The sequence below is a fragment of the Macrotis lagotis genome, chromosome 1 (genome assembly GCF_037893015.1).
Source record: "Macrotis lagotis isolate mMagLag1 chromosome 1, bilby.v1.9.chrom.fasta, whole genome shotgun sequence".
NCBI lineage: Eukaryota > Metazoa > Chordata > Mammalia > Peramelemorphia > Peramelidae > Macrotis > Macrotis lagotis.
Genome location: NC_133658.1, coordinates 216801754 through 216825442, shown reverse-complemented (window position 1 = coordinate 216825442; position 23689 = coordinate 216801754). Strand labels below are relative to the sequence as shown.

Sequence of the window (23689 nt, the reverse complement as noted above, 5' to 3'; positions counted from 1 at the left end):
TTTTTGTGATATTATCCAATGTAAAGATGCTAATTCTTTTCTCAAGGTAATCATGATTTAAAGGTGTGAAACTTCTGGGTAGTCTACAGGTCATTGGCATCTCTCATCCATTCTTCCTGAACCTTGCATTCTGATTTTTTTTCTTTTTTCTTCTTTTATTTATTTAAGGCAATGGAGTTAAGTCATCTGATTTATTTCTTACCATTTTTACTTTTTCCCATCTTTTCATTGAAGTCACCAATTATCAAAATTTATATTGTTTACTTTGGGGGGAGAGGAATCTTGACAAGTTCTTCCTAAAAATTTCTACCTCCTCATCCTCTGTAATTTTTGTTAATTGTGTAAGTTGAAATTATTCTTGTGCTATTATATTTTTTCAAATATTTATCATCAGTATTTCAATATGAGGGATCAAAAAGCCTTAAAAGTTGTAGTTTCTATTTGCTTTTGGATGTACATTAAGATTAACATTGATAATTCTTTCCTTTGCCTCTTTAAGGAGAATATATGAGTCCTCTTTTCCTTTAGTTGCAGCTTTCTTTCTTGTTTTTTTGTTTATAGCAAGAATGTCAAAATTAATATATATTAATACATTTAATTATTAATATATTTATATTCACTTCAGCATTATGTCTATTTGATCTCACATTTTGAGTTAGTTGTTAATTCAGTCGTTTTCAATTATATCCAGCTCATTTGTGGTCCCATTTAGGTCATATTTGGTTTTCTTGTCAAAGATATTGGAGTGGTTTGCCGTTTCCTTCTCCAGTTCATTTTCAGATGAGTAAACTGAGGCAACAGGGTTAAGTGAAGTCAGATTTGAACTCAGGAAGATGAGTCTTCTTGATTCCAGTCATGGCACTCTTGGAATACCAACATGCACATTAAAATTTGTTGACCATCTAAAAAATGTGTTCTTCTTAGCACCCTTAGTTCCTTTTTCTTCTTCATTGTCATCTTTTCACTAAAAGTAGAAGAGTCTAAGGGCTAGTTTGCATTTTTCTTTGTTTCATGGTTTGCCATGGTCAAAAAATTCATCACCAAGACACCAGCCCTACTAGAGATTAACTTTTCTGTACATAATGAACCGATCTACTGAGAACAGACTTACTTATTCACTTGTGCCATATTCAAAGCCTTTCCAGTATATAAGAACTTTCCAGAGCATAGTTCCATTTGACTTATCCTTGAAAAATCGAGTGGCACTTTTCATGACATAATGAAGCATTAGAATAAGCTTTTATGGAAAAGTTTGCAGATATATGCATTTTGATAGTCAACTTAAGTATCATATGTGTAAATAAGACAGACATATTATAATATGTTATGCAATAATATATCACCTAAGTAAGACTGGGTTATCAAAGGTTAAGCCAGTAGAATATAAATTCCAGTAGGTTCTACTATCCTGGAAAGGCTTTGAGTATTAGCCAAATCATACAATGAGTCTGTTCTTCTCTTTAGACTGCTCCCTTAATTATAGTCAGCCAAATTGTGCACACATATAATTGCATATGATATATTACATAATTATATATAATATGTAATCTATGTGTTATTTACATATAATTTGGCTATCAGAACAGGAATATGTCCTCTTTCAGGAAGAGAGAAAAGAGCTATGTAAGTAATGACATTGGCTGTATCAATTTTCTCCTGCAAGAAAATTATAGCTTAACATAATAAATGGAGGGGACTCTAGAAATCAAATAAACTTTAACATCTTTTTTAAAAAGTATGTAAGTGAACTCTAAAGTAAAAATCATTTCACAATCTTAATATTATACCGAGACAAAAGATTTATTTTTTTTTTGCTGTTAAGTCATTCAATTATACCTGTATTATGTGACCCATAGATCATAGCATGCCAGACCCTTCTATCCTCTGTTATCTCTCAGTTTGTCCAAGTGCGTGCTTGTTGTTTTCATGACACTATTTCATCCTTTGCTGTCCCTTTTCCTTTTGACCTTTCCCAATATCAGGATCTTTCTGGTGAGTCCTATCTTCTCATTATGTGGTCAAAATATTTAAGCTTTAGTTTTAATATTTGACCTTCCAGTTGATCTTTAAGTATTGACTGATTTGATCTCCTCACTGTTAAATGACTTTCAAAAGTTTTCTCTGGCACTATAGTTTGATTCTCAGCTTTCCTTAGAGTTTAACTCTGACAGTCAAACACTGCTACTAAACAGTAGCTTTGACCATATGGACCTTTGTTGGCAAGGTGACGTCTCTGCTTTTTTAGTGCTCTATCCAGATTTGCCATATCTCTCCTTCCCAGGAGCAAGCAGTTTTTAATTCTAGGGCTTCAGTCACTGTAGTCATCTTTGAGCTGCTAAGAATTCTAAAAATCTGATACTTTCCATGTCTTATTCTTATATTTGCCAGATAGTGATGGGATCATTTGCCAAGATCTTAGGTTTGGTATGTTAAGCATCAGGTCAGCTTTTATACTCTCTTCTTTTACCCTTATCAAGAGGCTTCTTAATTCTATTTCACTTTCTACTATCAAAGTAGTATTCTCTGCATATCTGAGATTATTGATATTCTTTTGACAACCCTCAGCTTTTGATTCACCCAGCTTGGCATTTTGCATGATGTACCATATTACTTAAATAAATAAGGTGACAATATACAACCCTATTATACTCCTTTTAACCAACCAGTTATTCTATGTGTGATTCTTTTTTTAATTGATGTTTTACTTTTTCCAAATACATGTTATAAAAAATTTTCAACATTCAACTATATGCATATGTATATTTTTAAGTTATAAAATTTCCTTCCCACCCCCTCCCCTCACCAGTGAATGGTAAGGTTGATATTGTACATACACATTTGTGTTAAACATGTTTACAGATTAATCATTTTTGGTATGAGAAATTAGGGTTAAGGGAAAGAAATATGTAAGAGATATTTTTTAAAAAGTGAATGTAGTGATCATCATATTCTGAAGTTTTTTTTCTTCCTCTGGATGGGGATAGCATTGTCCATAGCTGATTTAATACACTTGTCCTAGCTGTTAACTGCTGAGAAGAACTGCTTCTATCAGGGTTCATCAACTCACAATATTGTTGCTAATATGTATGTTCTTCTCTTGGTTATGCTCCCTTCCCTCAGCATCAGATCCTGTAATTCATTCCATACTTCCTTAGAGTCTGACCATTTATGGTTTCTTGTAGAACAATGGTATTCCATAATATTCATATACCATAACTTGTTTAACTATTCCCCAGTGTATGGGCATCCTCTCAATTTCCATTTCTTTGCCACTACAAAGAGAGCTGCTATGAATATTTTGGAATATGTGGGACTTTTCCTTTTTTTTTTTTAATGATTTCTTCTGGATATAGGCCTAGAATTGAAATTGCTGGATCAAAAGGTATGAACATTTTAATTGCTCTTTGGGCATAGTTCCATATTGATCTCCAGAATGTCTGGATCCATTCACAACTCCACCAGCAGTGCATTAATGTCACAGTCCTCCCACAAGCTCTTCAACATTGATCATTTTCCCTTTTTCTCATCTTAGCCAATCTGATAGGTGTGAAGTGATAGTTGTTTTAATTTGCATTTTTCTAATCAATGGTTTGATATGATTATATATAGCTTTATTTCTTCATTTGAAAACTGTCTGTTCATATCCTTTGATCATTTATCATTTGGGGAATGGCTTGTAATCTTATAAATTTGATGCAGTTCTCTAATACATTTTAGAAATGAGACTTTTATCAGAACTCCTAGTTGTGAAAATTGTTTCCCAGCTTTCTGTTTTCCTTCTACTTTTGACAGCTTTGATTTTATTAGTGCAAAACCTTTTTAATTTAATATAGTCAAAATCATTCATTTTATGGTTTATAATATACTCTATTTCTTGTTTGATTATAAATTTGTCCCCTTCCCATAGGTCTCATAGATAGAGTATTTCTTGGTCTATTAATTTTCTGTGTTGTCACCCTTTATGTCTAAATCCTATAGCCATTTTGACCTTATTTTGTTATAGGGTATAAGATGTGGATCTATGCCTAGTTTTTGTCATATTATTTTCCAGTTTCTCAACAATTTTTGTCAACTATTAAGTTCTTGTCCCAGAACCTAATGTCTTTGTCAAACAGTGGATTACTGTAGTCATTTACTACTGTTTCTTTTGAACCTATCCAAATCCACTGACCTTGCTGTATTTCTTAACCAGTGACCAGTCAGTTTTGATGACAGCCATTTTATAGTATAGTTTTAGAACTGGTAGAAAGCCTAGGCCACCTTCCTTTACATGTTTTTTCTTGATTTATGTTTTTAGCATGGTTACAAATGTAAAGCCTATACCAGATTGCTTTCTTGGGGGGGGGGGGGGATTGTAAAACTGAAAACCTTGCAAAAAAAAAAGATTGGTAAAAGCTACCATTGTTTGTAGTTGAAAAAGCAAATAAAATATTTATATAATAAAAATATACATTCTTTAGACTTTTCCTCTATAGTCATTGTTTTTGATTAAGCAATAACTTTGGTTATGATGGTAAATAGTTATAAGATCATTTATGTTGTGGTCAGAAACTGTCTCAGTGAAGGAGTAAAGGTAAAGCTATAGATTTGGAAACCTAGAAAGAAAACATGAAATGAATGACTTTTAACTATGAGATTTCTACTAAAGATCTTTTTTTTTTCACTGAAGCTTGTTGGCATTAAATAAAAAGGATTGATTTAAAATGACATAATATCTTTAGAAGATATGGATTTATATTTTAATACTTTGTTTTTGTTTTCCACTCATGGTTTTAACCATCATTTTTTTTTAAAATAGGCACTGAATTTTAATTAACTGAAGCTTTTCTGTGAAGATGGCAAGCCTTTTGAATGAGAGTCTGATGACTTATGTGGAATTGGAAAATATTTCTGCCCTGAAAGCATGTCTAGAAAAATGCAAGGATGTGGATGAGAGAAATGAGGTAAGATAAAAGAAACCGAATCTTACCATAGATTGTTCATTTAATTGAAATTATAAATTCTGTATTTTCATTTTAAAAATGGTTTATTTTAAAAATACATCCCTCTCACTGCTCTTACTTGTGACCAAATTAAAATAACACAAAAAAATAAAAAAACTATCCCTTAGTATATAGCTGCATTGTCTGGCAAAACAAATTCCCACATTAGTCATGTCTGAAAATGAGTATCATTGTCTTTTTTTTTTTTTTAAGATTTTTCAAGGCAGTGGGGTTAAGTGGCTTGCCCAAGGCCATACAGCTAGGTAATTATTAAGTGTCTGAGGTCAGATTTGAGCCCAGGTACTCCTGACTCCAAGGCCAGTGCTCTATCTACTGCACCACCTAGCCACCCCAATCATTGTCTTTTAAATTCATCACATCTTTATTAGGAATGAAATGGTGTTTCATCTTCATTCTTTTGTATTCAAGATTTATCATTGCTGTGATCAGAATTCAAAAATCTTTCATTTTTTTCGTAGAATGTCATCATTGAATACATTGTTCTTTTGGTCTTGTTTATTACTTTTTCTTCAGTTACAAAAGCATTCCCAATTTCCTCTGAAATAGTCCACATCATCATATTCATTATTATTTTGTTACTTTAATATCCTGCAAATCTCATTTTAAGATACTAACTTTGTGATCCTAAGCAGGTCACTTCACCCTATTTGCCTCAGTTTCCTCATTTGTAGAATTGAGTTGGAAAAGGAAATGGCAAACCATTCTAGTATCTTTTATCAAGAAAATCCCAAATGGGATCACGAAGAGTCAGATATAGCTGAAAAATGACAGATCAACAACAAAAGCTTTGATTTCAAAATCTAAGTTGTCCTATTGCTTAAGGAGGATTGATTCTATAAGTTCTCCAAGTAAAATGATATCATATGCAAAGGACAATAATTTGTTTCTTCTTTGCCTGAGTTTAATTATTTTCTAATTTCTTTTTCGTCTCTTTTTGTTATATTTAGCATTTTTAACTTCAGTGTTCATCAGATATTGAATATTGGTCAATAAAATATTCTGGTTTTGGAAATATATTATTATTAATTTATCAGAATTTTTGAGTTAAACTTATGTATTTGTATTCAGTGTTGGCATTTTTTATTTCATTTATTGAGATTTGATTCCTGAATAAAGGAAAAGGACATATTAAAGACAATTAAGCCATGGAGTCAGAGGGGAGCTTTGGAACATGTGGCTAATTTGCTTTGTGACCTTAGGAAATTGACTTATTCTTCCTAGATTACCTTAATTGTAATTTTGTTGTAATTGTAAGGTGTTGGACTCTGATGATTTGTAAGGTCTCCTAGCTCTGAAATATGTTTCTTTGGCCATATAAAATCATATAGAGGTTTTGGCATGTCTTGTTTCTCTTCTTGAAAATCTCTATCAGTTGGAGACTTCAGAGTATTCCTTTTATATCCCATTCAAAGATTTTATTTTCCTTATGGTCAAAAGTTAATTTTGTATGGATATTTATTTGACTTATTGTTCACATTTACTGTGGTGCAGATCACAGCCTTTTACAGTTTATCATCCTGTGCAATTCTTATTCTTGGTTTTTCTGGGTATCTTCTATAGAAATTCACTTAAAAATGTAAGCAGAGGACTGAAGAAGACTGAGGAACATTTCATGTCTCTTTTTTTTTATTGATTGCCATGGCCAAAATAAAGTGTACCACTGGATATTAGCCTTCTTGTGATATCCTCCTCTAAACTTAAGCAGGCTGATTAGTGGACAGGAGACATAACTGAAATTGATAAACTGGACCCATGCTGAAAGCCTTTCTAGTTTAATAAAATCTGCCAGAACTCTTTTTTTACTGTCATATCTTTTGAGAACCTGAAGTCACTGCAATCTCATAAGTCAGGATTGGACTATGAAATTTGTACTAGAAAGACTTTTTTATATTAATAATTGAAGCTGCATAAAAGATGCAATCAGGGAGTTCTAAAACTAGAAGAGGAGGTAGGCAAATGGGCAGTCATGTGGCAAGAAAAAAGGATAACTGATGGGACTTGCTTCATTGGTATCTCAGTAAACATTGATTAAATTTCTACTATGTACTAGTTACTGTACTAAGCACTAAGAATACAAATTTAAAAAAAAGACATTTTGCTCTTAGAGAACTTAGAATCTAATGGGGGAAGACAACACACAAGAGGAAGCTGGAAAATAGGGTTATGAAGGGGAGCACATCTTGTACCATGGAGTTGAGACCAGTCAGAGTAGCAGTGGAAAATGGAGTTGGTGGTTAACATCTAGGGTTCTGCCTTCTAGAAGGGAAGGTTTGATTAGAGTTAGAATACAGTTCCCCATTCAGAGGGTAGAAGAAGCTAAGAGATTTGGGAAAGTATTGAATATATTTGAGGTTTTTCATCTAATTACCAGATTATTAAGATGATTAGAGGACATTAATTGACTGATTTCAAATTATATTATAAAATGGTAATTATTAAAGGGCAGCTAGTGTGGACACAGTGGATATAAAGCCAGACCAGGAATAAGGAAAGCTCATCTTCCTGAGTTCAAATGTGGCCTCAGACATTTTGAAGTTTTGTGACCCTAGTCAAGTCACTTAATTCTGTTTGCCTCAGTTTCCTCATCTGTAAAATGAATTATTGTCAGCTTAGAAGGTAAACATAGAAGGGCCAACATAGGTTGGCCCTATGTTTAACAATTTTATTGGTAGCTGGCATAAAAATATAGATGCTTTGCTTATCATATTTTAAGATGGTAAAAGCTAGGAAAGATATATTGATATTGGATCACAGGCTACAAAAAGATACCACTGGATTGAATGTTGGGTTTAATTTAATTAGAAAAAACTTAGTAAAGGTCAATGTAAAAATCTTTCACTTGAGTTAAAAAAATTAGATGGGATAGATATAAATATATAAATGTCTGAAAAAAGATTGGGAAATTTTAGTAAATTGTAGACTCAATATTAATTAGTCAATCGTGTGACTCTCCAGTACATCATTGGATTTGTTTCTTTATGGATTTTCCTTCTAGTGATATGGATGACATCACATCCCTAGTGGTTCTGAGACCTATGCAACCATTGTTCATTTATTCATTATCAAAGTTCACCATAGTTGAGAGGAATGAGTTGTATTCAACATTTTAAAGTTGAATTATTCTAACTCTTTTGAAATCATATTAATACTAATAGAGCAAGCTGTCTGTTAGCTGTCTTATGACTATACTGAGTTAAAAATAAGAGTTTATATTGGAACTAATTAATACTTTTGACATGTTTGATTTGGAAATGAAGTTTTCTAGTAAGACATTTTAGAAAAAGATTATTTTATTGGAAACCTTTGTTGAATCTTCACTTGAATTTAGTAGACATTTACTGAGAGCCTTCAGATCCACTGTGAAACTTCAGACATAATTCTTTTATAGATATTCTTATTTGAAATAGCCAATTATAAATAGGTTTCTTCTTTGGAGGGCAGAGGAACTAAATTCTACTTCACAACTGTTTTCATAGTCAAAATGAATTAGAACAAATAAATTCATTTGTAAAAGAAAAAAAAAGATGACATAAGTAGATATTTAAAAAGAACTTTTTGGGACAGCTAGGTGGCACAGTGGAGGCAGAGCACTGGCCCTGGAGTCAGGAGAACCTGAGTTCAGATGCAGCCCCAGACCCTTAATAATTATCTAACTGTGTTACATTGGGCAAGTCACTTAACCCTATTGCCTTGCAAAAAAAAAACAACTGAAAAAAAAGAGCTTTTTGATTTTAATGCCATAAGATATATGGTCTATTCCTTATAGTATTTAACATAGGATTGTATACAAAACATTGTTTGATGAATATCATATACAGTGATTATATCTAATTAAATTTGATGAAAAATGGAATAATAACAGAATTTACATTATGTAGATTGTTTAGTTGTAGTTCCCTCTAAAGTTCAGGAAAACACTGACAAGTGTTTTGATTTTTTTTTTGCAAGGCAATGGGGTTAAGTGACTTGCCCAAGGTCACACAACTAAGTAATTATTAAGTGTCTGAGGTTGAATTTGAACTCAGGTCCTCCTGAACTCCAGGGCCAGTACTCTGTCCACTGCACCACCTAGCCACCCCCATATGTTTTGATTTTGTTTTCACACAAGTCTAAAGATTCTTCCATCTGCTATTCTTCACCCTTTAGTACCCTAAGTAAAATACTTAGGCAGTTTTATTTTTTCTTTCTGAAAACCAATACCTAGTAATACAACATCCATTGTATAGATGACTGAATTGAACTACAATAAACTTTTGTTAAGCTAGATGCTAGTAAATTAGTGCTCTAATGGAATTTTTCTGGCTGAGTGTTTGCCAGAAAGCAGAAAATGTTTTTTTATATTCTTTTTGAAAATCTTTCATAAAATGATTTTATCTAATTTTCTGCATTAGTAATAATCATATATAGTTGAGAATACGCATGTGTTTTATCCAGAATTATTATGGTAATCAAACGAGACAATGCAAGTGCACTTTTGTATATTGTTAAACGTGTTTAAGAGTAGTTAATAAAGTAATGTGACTGATTTTTAAATTCTTTATCAGAATTTTATATAAATGAATATTATCGCCTTTAAAGTTAGTTTCTTTGAGACCAATCATTCCAGACCACCAATGATGAATAATTATACCCACCTCCTGACCTAGAATGAGGTGGATATTTTTGAATGTAGTCATCATGAGAATTATGTTTTACTTGTTTAAACATTTATCAAAAGTTTTCTTTTTCTTGGAGGTTTTGGAAAGTGCAGAAAATAATAATTGTTAATTAAAAATTGATTAAAAAACATTAATTTGAGAGTTTATGTGCTTATTCCAATAATGCTGGCATTGCTTAAAATTGCTTAATGTTCTCTCTTTCTATTTTGGAATTTTTCTTTGAAACTTGCAGCACCTTTTTTGGAATCTTAAAAATTATGGCTAATCTTCATTCTTTGAAGAGGGTATTTGTTTGTTTTATTTTTTTTTTTACTAATTCCAAGTCTAATAAAGTAAGTGAACAAGCCAGGCAATCTTATTTTATGTTTAAAAAGAAAATGTGACTATAAATGACAAATTCTTGTTGGGAAACTGGTTCTGAAGATATTTTCAAATGACACATTTTCAGAAACACTTAAAAGTATAAGCAAACTTGAATTAGTCTCCAAAAATACTGCTTTAAAGGACCACAATGGAAGGAATATGTTATGTTTGTAACAAATCAATTTTATTCTTCTATTACTAGAATCCTTCTTGCTAGTAAGGACCTTACAGTGACCCAGGATGATTATTTCTGAAAATTAGTTGTATTTTTGTTTGGTATTTGTAAACATAGGAGATTTACTATTTTGGATGTAAATGTTTTCTTTTTTCATAAGTTATTTTTTTTTACTTGGTCCCTAATTTTATTCTATTTAGTTGTCATGTGTTGCTCTTGCTGAGCCTTCTGTGGATTGAGGGACTTGTTAGATTAGGTGATTAACCCATGCTAGTCCTTAACTTAATTTCTACTGAATTGCTTTCTGGTTTTCCTATCAGTTTTTAATCGGAGCCAGTTGGTATTAATATTAGACATTTATGCCCTTCCATGAAAACAAACACTTGAGGAAATAAAGATTTAGTGTGAGAAAGTAGAGACAGTTTATTCACTCTGTCTTATTTTTACAGGTGAGGAAAAGCCTCTGAAGATCAAGTGATTACCTTAAGTTACATGTACCGCAGAGTTCAGATTTTAATAGGGCTCCTTTGACCCTAAATCTGTTATATTTTTTAAACTGTACAAAGTATAGAAGTGGAAAGATATATAAATTCTTTTAGATTAAAAAGATACAGATACTCTAAAGTGAGGAAAAATGGAAAAGTTGGTTCCTTTGGCAAGATAAAAAAGACTAATAAGATACTTTTTAGGGTACACATGAACTGTATTTACCAGATTTGCTTGCTGTAACTTGTGGGTGTAATTTATTTTTTTTTACATTCTATTTGTTAACATTTTATTTGTTTTCCAATTATATACAGTAGTAGTATCTACCTATCATTTTTTGTAAGGTTTTGAATTTTACAATTCCCCCCTTCCTCCCTCCCACAGAAAGCTGTCTGATAGTCTTTACATTGTTTCCATGCTATACATTGATATAAATTGAATGTGTTATAAGAGTAAACATAACACCCCCCTCCAAGAAGATGAGAGACCTCAAGAATACAGAGAGAGAGAGAATATATACTTCAGTCTGTGTTCAGATTCCAGTGCCTGTATCTCTGGGGTGAGGTGCTTTCTTTATCATAACTCCACCAGAGAAGTTGCTTCAATATTTTTCTCACAGTTGCTATTACTAGCTGTACCTCCATTCTGTTCCTCCCCACTCTCATTTATTCTATTCTCTCTCTCTCCTTTCATCCTGTCCCTGTCCAAAAGTGTGTTGAATCTGAGTATTCTTTCCCTCTATCTTCCTTTCCTATCACCTATTCTCCCTTTCCTCCCCCCATTCCCCCCTATCCCATCCCTTTCTTCTCATTTTTTTCTAGGGTAAGATAGATTTCTATACCCTATTAAGTGTGTATATTATTTCCTCTCTGAGCCATTTCTGATGAGAAGGAAATTGTCCTGTCTATATATGCTCCTTCTAACTGCTCTTCTAAAAGAGAAAGTTCATATGAGTTATCAATATCTTCTTCCCATGCAGAAATACAAACATTTCAAGACCATTAAATTCCTCATAGTTAGTCCTTCTCTTCCATCCCCCTCTATGGTTCATCAGAATCCTATACTTGGAGATCAAACTTTCTGTTCAGTTCTGGTTGATTCAATAGGAAAGTTTGAAAGTCCCCTGTTTCATTGAAAGTCCATCTTTTCCCCTGAAAGAAGATGTTCAGTTTTGCTGGGTAGTTGATGGTTATAAACCAAGATCTTTTGCCTTTCAGAATATTATATTCCAATCCCTACGAGCCCTTAATGTAGATGCTGCCAGATCCTGTGTAATCCTGACTATGGATCCTCAGTAGTTGAACTGTTTTTTTCTGGCAGCTTTTAGAATTTTCCCTTTGATTTGGAAGTTTGGGGATTTGGCTATAGTATTCCTGGAAGTTTTTCTTTTGGGATCTCTTTCAGGAGGTGACCAGTGAATTCTCTCGATTTCTATTTTACTCTCTGCTTCTAGGATCTCAGGGGCAATTTTGCTGTATTATTTCTTGAAAAATGAAATGTAGGCTCTTCTCCTGATTGTGGCTTTCAGATAGCCCAGTAATTTTCATATTATTTCTTTTGGTTCTGTTTTTGAGGTTGGTTGTTTTTCCAATGAGATTATTTCACATTTTCTTCTAATTTTTGGTTGGTTTTTTTTTGTAAGTTTTATTTCTTCCTGATTTCTTGCAAAGTCATCAGCTTCCTTTAGTTCCATCCTGAATTTGAAGGAGTTATTTTCTTCAGAGATTTTTTATCTCCTTTTCCAGTTGGCCAGTTCTGCTTTTTAAGGTATTCTTCTCCTCATTTGCCTTTTGTTTTGCTTTTTCCTACTAGGCCTAAACTGGTTTTTAACATATTTTCTTCAGTATTTTTTTTTTTGTATATCTTCATTATTTTTCTGCATTGCTTTCATTTCTCCTCCCACTTTTTCCTCCACCTCCCTTAATTGCTTTTCAAAGTTTTTTTTTTTTTTGAGCTCATCCGTAGTTTGAGCCCATTATCTATTTCCCTTGGAGGTTTTGGATATGGAAGCTTCGATTTTGTCATCATCTGAGTATGTGTTTTGATTTTCCATGGGACTAAAATCAGTTCTCTATGGTCAGATTCTTCTTTTTCTGTTGTTTACTCATTTCCTCAGCCCAAGACAGCACTTCCAAGGCTTTGGGTTTTTTTTTGAGGGGGGTACACCTCACTGGGACCTTTTTTTCCTACAAAGTCTTATGCTCTCTTGCCTGTACTTTGATATGTAGATGGCCCCACACTTCCCTCTGCTCTGGAACTCCAAGGAGAGATCCAGCTTGGTTACTTAGTATGGAAGCCCAAATTGCAACCTGGATATGAGTGTAGACTAGCAGCACAGTCCTACGCCAAGGGAAAGCAGAAAAATCTCTGCAGACTTCCCTTACCATCTCTGGGAGTGCAGGCTGCTTTTTCCAGATTCTTGCTGCAGATTCTGTGACCAGTGTTCCCTCACTCCACAGTCATTCTGGTTTTCTCACCGCCACTTCAAGCTGTTCCCAGTTATCTCTGGGCTGGGCTGGGCTGGGTTTCACTGCCACTATGGCTTTTTTCTAATCCCCAGTCCTGGTGAAACACACCTTTCCCAAGGAACTTCTAAGTTATCTTGTACTGGGAAAAATGTATCACTCAGTCTTTCTGTAGGTTTGGCCCCTCTAAATTTTGGCTAGAGTTATCATTTGTTGGCTTTTGGAATTTGGGGTCGGAAGGAGTTTGTGGGAAATGTTGCCTTCATGCTACCGTCTTGGTTCCACCCCCTGTTATTTATTCTTAAAAAGGTATGTATAATATAAGTATTTCATGTCTAGGACTGAACTGTGAAAATATTGAATTGATTTTTGTAAGAAAAAAGAAAGTGGAGTCTTTATAAGTCAGTGATGTTTATTTGAATTTCCAGCAAAATTCTAGAATATATTATTAAAGAAGATGGCTTATGAGCATTTGATCCGACTTACTTCATTTAATTTAGACAAGGTTCTTAGATTGCTAGATTAAGGGATGTTCTACATACATATATGTATGTATGTACCACATATATATGGATGTACTACATATATGTACATATATATATATATATCTGAAATTTAGCAAAGCAAAGCATGGAAGAGATAAAGAGAAGTAGAGTGATACATTAATTGCTTTTAGGACTGTTTGAATGATCAGACCAGGAATAGTGGTTAAAAGGTAATGTAGTATATAATGTGATGGAAATACTACTGTAGTATAAGAAATAGTGAAAAACTATGAAAATCTTTTCTTGAAATAATGAAGAGTGAGAGAGTGAGATGAGCAGAGCTAAAAAAATGTTAAATATAGTAACTGATATATTGTTTGAAGAATAATTGTGAATGAGTAAGATAGTCTGAGGATTATAAATTTCAAATCAACTACAAAGACCTCATGAAGGAATATACTATCTACTTCCAAAGAAAGAAAACACACATAGACTTTCTCTCTCTCTCTCTCTCTCTCTCTCTCTCTCTCTCTCTCACACACACACACACACACACACACACACACGTTCTATTTTCTAGTGTTGGGAAGGGAGAGAGGGAAGGGAGATAGCTTGGATTTTAAAATGTAACAAAAAGTAAATAAAATTAAAAATAAAACCAGGGGTGGCTAGGCGGCGCAGTGGATAGACCACTGGCCCTGGAGTCAGGAGTACCTGAGTTCAAATCCAGCCTCAGATACTTAATAATAACGTACCTACCTACCCTATTGCCTTGCCAAAAAATAAATATTAATATCACAAAAGTGATCAAAAAAGGAAGAAAAAATCCTATATGTACAAAACTATTTATAGCTACTCTTTTTATGGTGGCATAGAAACTAGAAACTTGAAGCATATATACATATATATATATATATATAGACACACACACACACACATATCTCAAATGGGTCATCGTTGAACAAATTATAGACTACGAGTATAATAGAATTCTGTTGTACTCTGAAAAATGAGGGGAAAAATTAGGAAATAGAGGATTTCAAAGTGACATGGAAAGACATAAATTGATACAGAATAAATTGAGCAGAACCAGTACTCTTTATGTTATAATATCAATTTTATTAAAATGTACAATTTTGAAGTCTTGAACTGACGAAGAAAGAATTGAGCAGAATCAGGAGACCAATTTATAAGAGAACAACATGTTAAAAACAAACAACTTTGAAAACTAGAACTCTTGATTGTAACAATGACCAGGATTCCAAAGGCTTGATGGTGAAACATATTGTCTATCACCTGACACACAGAGATGATGGATTCAGGGTATAGAATGAGATATTTTTTTAGATATAGCCATTAAAATAATTTGTTTTGCTTGATTAATATATTTTTTTGCAAGGAAGTTCTTTTTTATTCATTCTTTTCTAATGGGACAGGGGATGGGATGGGAAAAATATGTATAAGATTTTATTTGGTTGGACAGAGATCTTTTAATTGCCACAGAAATGGTGGCACAATTTTTATAGGGGACTTGGATTAAGTCACAGATGACCTACTCATTAATTTCTAGGAGACTTAAAACTTAAAGATAAAGCTAAGCCTTTGCTTGACAGATGATGACTAATCTAAATCTAATAAAAATTAAATTAAATGGGGTTAAATTTAAAATGTTATATGTGGGCTTAGAATATCAGCTAAATAAGTACAGGTTTGGGTAAACAAGGCTAAGGAGCAATTTATGTAAAAAGATTTGAGGCATGGGGTGGCTAGGTGGCGTAGTGGATAAAGCACCGGCCCTGGAGTCAGGAGTACCTGGGTTCAAATTCGGTCTCAGACACTTAATAATTACCTAGCCGTGTGACTTTGGGCAAGCCACTTAACCCTGTTTGCCTTACAAAAAACCTAAAAACAAAACAAAAGGTTTGGGGCAGATTTAGCTTCTTGTAAGGAACTTTCTAAAAATTTGGGTGATAAGTTTTTCAACAACTGTGAAAGATCATCTGTTCAGATCATAGGAATACATGCATCAGGAAATCAAAAATATTGAGATATTAAAAGTTTAAATTTTATTTCTGAATAAAAGCATAATATCCAGATAGGTGGGGTTTTAATTTTTCCTTCTTGAAAATCCTATAAATCTTGTATTTGATTTGGCATTTTAAAAAAGTCAGGTTTCAGGGTGGCCAGGTGACACAGTGGATAGAGCGCTAGCCCTAGAGTCAGGAGTACCTGAGTTCAAATCCAGCCTCAGACACTTAATAATTGCCTAGCTGTATGGCCTTAATAATTGCCTAGCTGTGTGGCCTTGGGCAAGCCACTTAACCCCACTGCCTTGCAAAAAAAAAAAAAAAAAAAGTCTGGTTTCTTGACATGTATTTTCCTTTTAATTCTAGTGTGGCCAGACTCCTTTGATGGTAGCTGCTGAAAATGGCAATCTTGAGATAGTAAAAGAACTACTTCAGAATGGAGCTAATTGCAATCTGGAAGATATGGTATGCATGGAAAACAACTCATATTTTCTTTATTATTTCTTTATTTAAAAAAGCTTGATATTTAAATAAGTTTAAAATTTTATTCCCATGGCTGCAAATTAAATGTCTACCATGTCAGTCCAAGGATTTTGTTCAAATCTTTGAATTTATACATATAAAATGGAATTATAGTAGAAAGCCTATCTTCTTTGTTTTAACATTTCTAACAGCTGCTTTGGTCCATTTTCTTAAGCATTATTACATAGTTTAAAATTTTTTAGTTCTGTTTTATTATTATATATTACATATTTGAATATATTATATATTTGAATACTACATATGTAAGTACTTAAGTTTGTTTACTAGTTAGAAGTTTATTGAATTGGTAGAATAAGCAAGTGTAAAATCATTTCTAAAAGATTATTAGATGAAAAATTTTAGGATACAGTAGACAGATAAATCTTTTAATTGAAAGAAGATGCATTTTGGTGCTAATATAACCATTTCAATGTCTACTTCTTTTTATATGTTGTTTAAATATTTTTCTCAATTTTGAATGAAGCTTTTTATTTTTGAAATGGAAAAATGTTTGTGTTTTTTAAGGATAACTGGACAGCCCTTATATCAGCAGCAAAAGAAGGCCATATAGATGTTGTGAAGGAACTACTTAAATGCAGTGTTAATTTGGAACATAAAGATATGGTACGTATATTTTCTATATATTACTAATTATATAAATTTTAGCTGTATAGAGTATTCTATTTTTAAATAAGTGAAATAGTAAAGCATTTTTAAGTTCTGTATTTATGTATAAAGTATAATAAAATTTTATCCATTAAATCTTTTTGGAATTTTTTGAGTCAGTGTTAATTTATTTCAAAGCTTAATATTCTGACATCTTTTTGAAAATGAAATGAACACTTTTTTTTTTTAGGTTTTTGAAAGGCAAATGGGGTTAAGTGGCTTGCCCAAGGCCACACGGCTAGGTAATTATTAAGGGTCTGAGGCTGGATTTGAACTCAGGCACTTCTGACTCCAGGGCTGGTGCTCTATCCACTGCACCACCTCTGACATCTTTTTGAACATGGCTTATTGTCCTAGAAAATTTTTTTAAATATTTACTTTGCTGTGTTTTAAAACATTTGAAAAAATTACTTTGGCTTTCTCCAATTATGAATTTGGAAGGTAATGTCATTGTCATTGATGATTATAGCCTTCCGATATTATTTCAGCATTTTAAATTTTATTATTTGTTATTAATTTCTTTTTTTTTCTAGCACAAAAAGCAAGGCTTTTATCTCTCACTGTAGATGAGAAGGGTAAAAGGTGAATGTGAAGTTAGCTAGCTCTCCTAGCTCTTTAATTACCTCCAGAATGAGAAACTGTGGGTGTTTGTGATCCTTGATCCTGTATCCATAATATATTAAAATTAATAAGTCATCAACTCAGGTTCAAGTAAAGCCCCTGCAATTTCCAATGGAAGGTAAAAAGACACCCTGTTTTTATATATTAAAAAGGGAAAGAAAAAGTTGATTTTGCATGTTTTAGTAGGTAAAGGTCTGTAAGACTTGGATTCTAATCTATCCCTAACACTTTCTAACTGGGTGACCATAGGTAAGTCATTGAAATTCTTAAAATCCTAAGCAACTCTTTAAGATCACTAATTACAGATGACTTACTGTTAGGCGTCCCTGTTGGGGATTTCCAGATGAAGAAATGGTCCTCCTTGTCCAGTTCAAACCATCTGTATGGTATATTGATCCCATCTTCTCAAACATATTGTACCTACTATCATCCTCCAATATTTCCCTTTTTGTCTCTCTCAAAAACTTAAAACTTAATAATGATAATGATAACAATGATTATTAAGAACACCTCTTAATAGATTCTACTATCTCTGTAAGTCCTCATCCTTTCCTCTTCCTCTACTCAATTAAATTGCTGAAAATAGACATCTAAATTCAGTGTCTCCACTTCTTTGGTCCAGTAATTCCCAGTGACTCATTAATCAACGTTCTATCTTCCATTTCTGTACCTTTTAGGCTGTAAAATTTTGTACTACAACAGAATAATTCAGAAGATTACTAATGAAGTCATTTTTTTTTTACAAAATCAAGGCAGGTCTGCTTCATTTTGACAGATTTTCATATTATTTGGGAATTGATACCAGTCAGTATGGCTGTGTCTACCATGCTTGCAATAATCCCTTTATTTACCTCATTCTTTTTTTCCCCCAATTTTTTTCCTGTTCATGATTTATTTTATATTATTAAAACAATTTTGTTGTAAGAATAAACATAACCACATCCCCCCAAGAAGATGAGAAACCTTAAGAATAGTGAGACAGAGAAAAAAAAATATTCTTAAGTCTATATTCAGATTCCAATGGCTCTGTCTCTGGGGTGAGTTGTTTTCTTTATCATAAGTCCATCAGAGAAGTTGCTTCAATATTTTTCTCACAGTTGCTTTTACTAGCTGTATTTCCCTCCACTCTATTCCTCCCCACTCTCATTTATTCTGTTCTCTCTCTCTCTCTCTCTCTCTCTCTCTCTCTCTCTCTCTCTCTCTCCTCTTTCATTGTGGCCCTGTCCAAAGGTGTATTGTATCTGAGTACCCTCTCCCACAATCTTCCCTCTCTTCTATTTCCTATTCCCCCCTTCCCTCTTTCCATTCCCCCTTATCGCATCCCTTCTCATTTTTTTCCTAGGGTAAGATACCTTATTGTGTATGTTATTTCCTCTCTGAGCCATTTCTGATGAGAAGTAAGGCTCACTCATCCCCCCCTTACCTTCCCCCTTTCCATTCCATTGAAAAAGCTTTTTCTTGACTCTTATGTGAAACTTCTTGGCTTTTTCTTCATCTCTTTTCCCTTCCTCCCAGTACTTTCCTTTATCACCCATTGACTCCATCTTTTTACTTTATTATACCCTTATATTCAGCTCCTTTCTATGCCCTGTCTATATATGCTCCTTCTGACTGCTCTTCTAAAAGAGAAAGTTCATATGAGTTATCAGTATCTTCTTCCCATGCAGGAATACAAACATTTCAATACCATTAAATTCCTCATAGTTAGTCCTTCTCTTCCACCCCCTCTATTGTTCACCAGAGTCCTGTACTTGGAGATCAAACTTTCTGTTCAGCTCTGGTTGATTCAATAGGAAAGTTTCAAAGTCCATCTTTTCCGCTGAAAGATGTTCACTTTTGCTGGGTAGTTGATTTTCAGTTGTAAACCAAGATCTTTTGCCTTTCAGAATATCATTCCAGTCCCTACGACAAGCCCTTAATGTAGCTGCTGCCATATCCTGTGTAATCCTGACTATGGAGCCTTGGTAGTTGAACTGTTTGTTTCTGGCAGCTTTTGGAATTTTCTCTTTGATTTGGAAGTTTTGGAATTTGGCTGTAATATTCCTGGAAGTTTTTCTTTTGGGATCTCTTTCAGGAGGTGACCAGTGAATTCTCTCAATTTCTATTTTATCCTCTGTTTCTAGGATCTCACAGCAATTTTGCTGTATTATTTCTTGAAAAATGAAGTCTAGGCTCTTTTCCTGGTTGTGACTTTCAGGTAGCCCAATAATTTTCATATTATTTCTTCAGGATCTGTTTTCAAGGTTGGTTGTTTTTCCAATGAGATATTTCACATTTTCTTCTAATTTGGGGGGGTCGGGTTGTAAGTTTTATTTCTTCCTGATTTCTTGCAAAATCATCAGCTTCCTTTAGTTCCATCCTGCATTTGAAGGAGTTATTTTCTTCAGAGAGTTTATCTCCTTTTCCAGATGATCAATTCTTCTTCTTCTTTTTTTTAATGTTTTTGCAAGGCAAATGGGGTTGTGTCTTGCCCAAGGCCACACAGCTAGGTTATTATTAAGTGTCTGAGACCAGATTTGACCCAGGTACTCCTGACTCCAGGGCCAGTACTTTATCCACTGTGCCACCTAGCCACCCCTCAATTCTCCTTTTTAAGTCCTTCTCCTCATTTGCCTTTTGTTTTGCTATTTCCATTAGGCCTAAACTGGCTTTTAACATATTATTTTCTTCAGTATTTTTTTTGCATTTCTTTCACCAAGCTATTGATTTAATTTCATGATTTTTCTGCATCACTCTTGTTTCTCCTCCCAATTTTTCCTCCACCTTCCTTAATTGCTTTTCAAAGTCTTTTTTGAGCTTATCCATGGTCTGAGCCCATTTTCTATTTCTCTTGGAGGTTTTGAATACAGAAGCTTAGATTTTGTTATCATCTGAGTATGTGTTTTGATCTTCCATGGGACTAAAGTAATTCTCTATGTTCAGATTCTTCTTTTTCTGTTGTTTACTCATTTCCTCTGCCCAAGACTAATTTACAGCACTTCCAAGGCCTTGGGGTTTTTTTGGGCGGGGGGCGACACCCCACTGGGATTTTTATTCCTCCAAGGTCTTATGCTCTCTCACCTGTGCTTTGATGTGTAGATTACCACAGCACTACCTGGTGCTCTGGAGCTGTAAGGAGGAGCCCTGCTTGGCTATCTCAGTATGGTAGTCCAAACTGAAACCTGGATCTGAGTGTGGACAAACAGCAGAGACCTGCCCCCAGGAAGAGCAGAGATATTTCTGCCTTCTCCCCGGCCTCCTTACCATGTGTGGACTGTGCCCTGGAAGTGCAGGCTGGTTTCTCCCAATTCTTGCTGCAGTTCTGCAGCCAGTGCTCTTCACTCCACACTCATTCTGGTCTAGCTGAATTCTCTTCCTGCCCCTTCAAGCTGTTCCCAGGCTGCGCTGAGGTTGGGGCTTTTTTCAACTCCCGATCCTGGTGAAATATACCTTTCCCACAGAACTTCTGAGTTATCATCTTGGATTGGGAAAATGTATCACTCAGTCTTTCTGTGGGTTCTGCCCTTCTAAATTTTGGCTAGAGTCATAATTTGATGGCTTTTGGAGTTCCCTGGGGAAGGAGTTCCCAGGAAATGCTGCCTTCATGCCACCATCTTGGCTCTGCCCCCTTATTATTAATTTCTATTAATTTAGTTCAGTTTAAGGATGAGCACATTTTTCAGTTTTATAGCATGATTTTTTTATTCTCATTAAGTGGTTTTGAGGTTTTTTAGGAAATATAGAAATGAACAAAGGGCATTCTTTTTTGCTTGATTTGAAAATGTTTGGTTACTTTAATTATTATCTTGAACTTTTTATTTTGTCCAATTATTTTCCTTTGTGTATTAAATTATCCCTTGCCAATCGACTGTAAAATGTTTCTGATTGAAAATTCCTAAAAAATTATATTTCTAATTTGGTCCCAAAAATCCTATAAAAATTTGCTGATTAATTATACTGCTATTTCTCCATTAATCAAAAATACATATGAAAGGCTATGTTCAGGCATTGTGCTAGGAGAGGCAATAAAAAGACAGAAATGAAATAGTTTCTGTTCTCAGGGAGTTTACATTCTATCAGTCAATAAGAGAAAGAATAAGAAAAGGATAGATGAATATGTAAGACTGGTTGATTATTTTTTGTGAGAGACTTGCTTTGGGTTAGAATGAGGGATAATAGTAGGGAAAGTAGTTAGAGAATCAATTAAACTTGATAAGACTAAATTAAGAATTATTATCACAATTTAAAACAATTTTTTATTTACTTAGAAAATAATATTATTTAAGATTAGCCCTGAGTCAGTGTCCTTATTAAGACAGTATTAATTTAGAAAATGTAAAAATAGACTTTCTATTGGTTGTGGTTATGGTTATGCCAAATTGTGACCTAATCCCAAAGTTTCATTAAAGGTGTTTGGAGACTTATCCAAACTTGCCTTTAGATGTACTAAATGTCAGGTAGTGTTCTGTATGTAGTATTAAGGTATTCAGAAAACATCAACAGGGAAATGCTTCAAATTAAAACCAATGATGGAATCTGTTTTTCCACATATATCTGCACCTATTGTCAGGGTATATTTGGATAAAAAGATCTCATGTACCATCTTCATTGATATCAAGGCATCTTTCATCCTTTTTTCATGTCTACAGAGTGGTAGGCAACTTCAGAAAATCAGCAGCCAGGAAACAGGTAATATTAGAACAAGCAAAATTGTTCAATAAGGTATTAAGGAGCTAAGATTTAAAAAGAGAGCTAAAAAGGAAGATAGTATCTATGACCAAAACATGGTAAGAGTAGTGATTTCATGGTTACTGAAATAGTTGAATATGAAGTATTGAGGATGGAAACTAATGGCTAAACGTTATACTTCTTTTTAAAATAATATTTTATTTCCCCCCCCCAATTACATGTAAAGACTATTTTTAGCATTCTTTTTTTTTTAAGTTCTGAATTCCAAATTCTACTCCTCCTTTCTCCCTTTCCCCGTCATTCCCAAGATGGTAAGCAATCTGATATTGGTTATATATGTTTAATAATGTAAAACATTTCCATAATAGTCATTTAGTGCAAGAAGATTCAAATAAAAAAAGGAAAGAAAGTGAAAAATAGTATGCTTCAGTCTGTATTCAGACATCGGTTCTTCCTCTGTAGGCAGATAGTATTTTTTTTTTGCAAGGCAGTGAGGTTAAATGACTTGCCCAAGGTCTCCCAGCTAGGTAATTATTAAATGTCTAAGGATGGATTTAACTCAGGTCCTCCTGACTCCATGGCTGGTGCTGTATCCCCTGTACCATCTAGCTGCTCCCAGATTAGCGTTTTTCATTGTGAGTATTTTGGAATTGTCTTGTTACTAATATTAATTAGCTAATTAATATTAATTTTAATTGTTGAGAATGGCTAAATCATTCACAATTCTTTATCCAATATTGTTATTACTTACTGTGTATGATGTTCTTCTGGTTCTGCTTACTTCAGTTTGTATCACTTCATATAAGTCTTTCCAAGTTTTTTTGAAATCCTGTTCATCATTTCTCATATCATAATATTATTCCATTACAATGACTGGATCACTTCACAACTCCAACAGCAGTGCATTATTGTCCCAGTTTTTCCATATTCCCTTCAATACTTGCCATTTTCTTTTTTTGTTATATTAATGGATATACTTTAAATTATAAAGTACCATCTAGTAATTCTGTCAATCCATAATTAACTGAATTCCAGAAGGAGTGGATTTTAACAATTGTAAAAGTGAACTAGACTTTCAGAACATCAGAAGAATGCAGAGGGGTTTAAAATGTAATCATGATTGTATCAGTCTTAAATATAATAGTTTAAATTGTGATCTGTTAAATGATTAATGTTCATCTCTTTGGATATTACATTACATTTTTACTGTTATTAAGTATTTAATTATTTAAATGTGATTGAAATACCTATAAGGCTGTTCACTTTACCATTAGTATTTATAAAACATAATAATTCACTTTTTGTTATTTTATAGAAGAGGAAACTAAAGCTCTGAGAATTGAATTGATTTGATCATATAGTTAAAAGGTATTAAGTTATAATATGAACCTAAGTCTCTTGAGATCAAGTCTACTGCTTTTTTCATTATAGTATGCTCTTTCTCCATGCTGTAGATAACAGAATTACTGGATAACAGGAGTCTTTTTATCCATGACACGTAGTCCCTAATAGACCCTTAATAAATAAATGTCTGAATTTAATCTCTTAGA

General features: G+C 33.5%; 1 protein-coding gene across 10 annotated transcripts in view; it reads left to right on the top strand.

Annotated features, from left to right (window-relative positions):
* Positions 1 to 23689, top strand: part of KIDINS220 (kinase D interacting substrate 220) — a 161420-nt gene that overhangs the window by 14046 nt on the left and 123685 nt on the right. For all 10 annotated transcript variants that reach the window (XM_074209621.1, XM_074209620.1, XM_074209619.1 and 7 more), the window contains exons 2-4: positions 4799 to 4943; positions 16029 to 16127; positions 16710 to 16808. In XM_074209621.1, the coding sequence (XP_074065722.1) occupies positions 4836 to 4943; positions 16029 to 16127; positions 16710 to 16808 (306 nt within the window). In that variant the 5' untranslated portion in view covers positions 4799 to 4835. The remainder of the gene's footprint in view (positions 1 to 4798; positions 4944 to 16028; positions 16128 to 16709; positions 16809 to 23689) is intronic.